At 38.1% G+C, this 4,637-nt stretch overlaps 1 protein-coding gene across 1 annotated transcript; it reads left to right on the top strand.

Moving 5' to 3' along the window:
• The first annotated feature begins 2,626 nt into the window (after positions 1-2,626).
• Positions 2,627-3,918, top strand: LOC139134459 (slit homolog 2 protein-like). Its single transcript, XM_070701320.1, has 3 exons — positions 2,627-3,131; positions 3,204-3,293; positions 3,728-3,918. Exons 1-3 carry the CDS (start codon positions 2,627-2,629, stop codon positions 3,916-3,918), a joined length of 786 nt encoding a protein of 261 aa, XP_070557421.1.
• The last annotated feature ends 719 nt before the right edge of the window (positions 3,919-4,637 follow it).

The following is a 4,637-nucleotide window of genomic DNA, read 5'->3' as shown; positions in this document are numbered from 1 at the left end:
TCTCCTTGTTACGTGTTTATTGTTCTTTCTGATAGCTCATTTTTCGCCTCAGTTCTCCACATTAATCTGTTTTAGTCAGTAAACACTGTGCATTTTACCGTACGTTAATTTACAAGTTTATTTTGTTTACCTATTGTAAAAGCCCTCTGTATTTTACGTTTGCTTACTTTCTGTACAGTTAAATGGGAAACAGATGATGCAAGCTTCACTTAAGCTTTTCCTGTTTTCCAGCCATAGATCACATTCCAATGATTATATAGCATTACCTTTTCTGCAGAAATGTCACGATTACATTTTTTTTAGATATTTTTTAATATCACACCACTCTTGACATTTTGTACATAGTACGTCGTATTTCTATGGCAATAAACATACATAATTTGAAGCCTGCTCTACTGACAACTGAATGTAAATTTCTCTGGCTTTACCCACCAAAGCACTCTGCAAAAGCATAGACCAGGACTCCTTAGGCCAATTCAGACTCTGAGCAATTTTCTCAAAATGAAGGAAATATTTATCAACATCCTTTTCTTGGAAAGGGGAACATCCTTTTCTTGGAAAGGGGGAACTAACCTGAAATGCTTAGTGATGTCAAACTTGTCTGAAGGGAAGAATTTTCCTGACTGTCCAAGCTCTAAACGTTTTATTCTACCTGTAATCGCTGTTCTTCTGATCGCAATTCTTTTTCTCTCTGTCTTTCTTCCATTTGTAATTTTTCCTTTTCTTATTCCAATTTCTTAACTCCAAATCTGCCTGTATTTCTAATTCTAATTTTTTGAGTTCGAAGGAAGACTCAGGCTCATAATCTTTTAAGGCAGACTCCTCAAAATGGCCAGAATTAACTAAATGTTTTGCAATCTTGAACTGTATTTCTCGCTTGCGCATAGATCTTTTGACATCTACTTTAAGGAAATTTGCCAGTGCTATGAGGTTGTCTTTTCTGAGGGAATTAAATGTGTCCTGATCAAGGTCATCCATAAATTCGTCTGGCTTGAATTCCGCCATGATTGAATTTCGCTGAGTTCACAGTATACAGTAGTTTTGAAAAGGCAGGCAAAATGTTGTCAAACGGCTCAAAATATTCGTACCCCGGACAAGCCCCCAATTTGTTACGTGCAGAGAAAACGAACAAAAGGGTGAACTCAGCAGTTAACGTTTAAACAAAATTTATTACGAAAATAAAACTAATTGCTAAGTCAGGGATAGAGTACAAGCTTTAAAAGTGTACAGACTACTTATCTCAGCTGGGACGGCAGTTGTAACAGTCAGTCGGATGAATGAACAGTCCTTTGGCTTGCAGGCTTGAAGTTGCACAAAGTCCACAGTATAAATCCAGCGTTGGCAGTGAAGGTCTTGAAAAGTCTTGAGAATGACTACTGCTGGAGTTTTGTAACACAAAAGAGACACGATCCCAAAAGTCTGACTGGAAGCTGTGCACGTCCCTTTTATACACATGTGCTTACATAAGGGCATATAAGAACAATCTAGAACTTTTATTGACATGCTAATTACTGTTCTAAAATTATCTCTCTTACACAACTAATTAAATTTCTAGAACATTCCAAACATGACTAATTGAATTCAAGGTTGTGAGGTCATTAAGGGCAGTGACCTTGAGAATGTTCTAGACTAATTGAACTCAGGTCATGATGAGTGTGGGGGAAATGACCTACATAACAATACTACTGAAACACATGCACAGTGCCCATCCGTGTTAATTCGTTTTGATATTTTTAAATTGAAATATTGATTCGATATGTTGCTCAATGCTTTGAACATTAATTTTTTGTGCATAATAATGAATGATGACAGGTAACACTTTGTGCGACCAAATCGATCCAATGTTCACTTTTCAATTTTTGATCGATACAGAGAAATTTACTGTAATTTCATTTCTTCCAAATACGGGTCTTGTCTTCTTTATCATGTACTCGTACTTATGTAATTTTAAAGCTTAAAAACTTGAAAGTGGAGTCCTTTACGTTTGAAGCAGGAAGCAGAACGATAGTCAATCATCTACCAGCATGTCAATGACTTTCTCGAATGATTTCCTGTCCACTGAACCGCATCCCTACATTCCAATATGCATCCCTTTTTGTCAATCACACCTTATTTATTTGAATTTCGCTACGGCATGTTATGTTACTCAAAGAATAGCTGTACAGCCTTCACATCTACAGTTCCAATATTTGGTTACCACTGTAGTATTGATGAGATTACTTCACACACTTTCAAAAACGATAATAATAACTGATAGGTACTATGAACTACTACTAGTACTATGTGTCCATTCAAGCGCTGACCAAATTGGTATGTCCATTGTCCGTGCACGTTGTTCCAAAATGCATATATTTCAGATTATTTCAAGATCGTTTATATTGATAGGTTCCCAGTTAATTGAAATCCTAGGGGCATGCGTAAAGAAGACGCAAAACTTTTCATTAAATTTTCAGTTAATTTTTTTTAATTTTTTTTTAGTTAAATGTATTTATTTATTTCGAGAGCCAGCTCATACACCAAAAAAATAGATATTTCTAAACTCACTGCTGGCTACCTTGCTTTGGTGTATCAATATGAAAGGATTTTGTTTTTCACATTTTCTGCAGGGTTTAATTTGAGAGTAAGAATGATGGAGTATACATCAAAACTTGCCTCGATTATTTGCCTGGTCATCATCAGCATGAATAGACTGGATGGATGCCCTTCGACTTGTTATTGTTCTGGTACAACGGTCGACTGCAGTAATCAAAGATTGAGGGAAATTCCCTCAGGTATACCGACAAACACAACGATCCTTAGACTGGAAAGAAACCTGCTGACTCATATTGGAAACGATTCTTTCACTGGACTGTCAAAACTAACAGATCTGTATATGCACAGTAATCGCATTGAAGAGGTGGCAGTTGGTGCATTTACTGATTTGTGTCGACTCAGTATTTTGGATCTGTACGCAAATTCAATCAGGTCGTTGCCGCAGACTGTCTTCCTAGGCCTAGATGATCTGACGTACATTGATCTCTATGGCAACAAACTTTCATGTCTGCCCGAAAATCTCTTCTTTGGACTACATAATCTCGATACACTTCACTTGGATAACAATAAAATAACTGAAACTACCGCAGACTGTCTTCCATGGTCTTAAAAAATTATCGTACCTTTATCTCCGCCAAAACAATCTTTCATGTCTTCCTGAAAATCTCTCTGGGGACTCAGTAATCTCAATAAACTTCACTTGGATCACAATGAAATAATTGAAATCTCTGCAAACATATTCCGAGGCCTTGCTAAGCTGCGTTACTTATATTTGCGTCACAATTTACTTAATTTCCTGGACGAAAATATCTTTAACGGATTGGATAATCTATATCGACTGGCAATTGATTACAATAACTTGAAAACTCTCTCTGAAAATACCTTTCATGGATTGAACAATTTATCTTGGTTGTATGTTTCTTCTAACGATATCACCACATTACCAGGAACGATCTTTGAAGACTTAAATGATTTGCAATACCTCTACATGTACAGTAATCCCTGGTCATGTGATTGCCGTCTACGGGATCTGAGAGCTTGGCTGGATGATAACTCGTACAGGCTTGACTTTGGAAGAACTATGACATGTGAATCACCTGATAATCATTACTCAAGGTCAATTCTTGACGTCCCATGGCTAACCTAACTTGCTATCCTATCCCCGTATTCTACACACCATCTAAAACTATTACAGCCGAAATAGGGGACAATGTTATTCTTGACTGCGAGGTGGAAAGTGAGCTTGAAGTAGACAAGTACTGGATCATTCCAAACGGTACTGTCATATACCAAAGTACAGAAGATATGTGTTCAGATTACAGGATTGTGCAACAAGGCGATGGCAGTCTGGTCATTCCTTTTGCTGAAGTAGATGACGAAGGGTGATATTCTTGTATGGCATCAAACTTAGAGGGAACCACATCGGGCGTTAGAGTTTTGAAATTGAACCTGACGTCATCGCACGTCACCACGGAAACAATGTCAACAACGGACTATACCACAGTTTCTGGAGAACCTGAAACAGTCGGCAATTCAAATGTTACCGTTGGAATACTTGCATTCTTCCTTGGTGCCATTGCTGCTGGTTTGTGCGTTGTCGCTTTCTTTGCCGTCCGATACTATCGGCGGGCAAATTTAAGACGATCAGAAGACAACGACAACAATGCAAACCACAAGTTTGGCGATGATTCGAGCGAGATAAACGCCAATCAAGTAGGATACTACATTGAGAGAACGGGAAACAATTGTAAAGGATGCGAGACGAGAAAACCAGGGTGATCGCCACTCGCTGCCTCCTGGAAAGCTTGACAAAGACGAGCAGCAGCAGCAGGGGTACGATAATCGGCTGTAATTGAAGACGCAGAAGGCAGCTATACATCCATTTTTCCGGAACCTATCCAGAAGAATGTCTATGAGAGTCTGGTTGAGTTATCAGAAATCTGAAGAAAGAAAAAAAAATCGTGTTTTGTTCTATATATACCGGGCCGCAACAAGATGTAGTAGTCTAACAATTGCTATCGGGAAATGAGATTCTGGTTCAAATTATCGTACTACCAGGTGACAATTATAAAATCTTGTTTAGCGATTAATGAAAATCTAACCGA

The sequence above is a fragment of the Ptychodera flava genome, chromosome 6 (assembly GCF_041260155.1).
Source record: "Ptychodera flava strain L36383 chromosome 6, AS_Pfla_20210202, whole genome shotgun sequence".
Lineage (NCBI taxonomy): Eukaryota > Metazoa > Hemichordata > Enteropneusta > Ptychoderidae > Ptychodera > Ptychodera flava.
Note: the sequence above shows the minus strand (reverse complement) of the source record. Positions and strands in the feature narration are given on the sequence as shown.

What these genes read in the sequence shown, in the direction of transcription:
- LOC139134459 (XM_070701320.1), top strand. Translation starts at nt 2,627, where the DNA reads ATGATGGAGTATACATCAAAACTTGCCTCGATTATTTGCCTGGTCATC. An exon ending in AACTACCGCAGACTGTCTTC is followed by an intron (nt 3,132 to 3,203) that starts CATGGTCTTAAA and finishes GAAAATCTCTCT; the next exon opens with GGGGACTCAGTAATCTCAAT. An exon ending in CCGAGGCCTTGCTAAGCTGC is followed by an intron (nt 3,294 to 3,727) that starts GTTACTTATATT and finishes AAACTATTACAG; the next exon opens with CCGAAATAGGGGACAATGTT.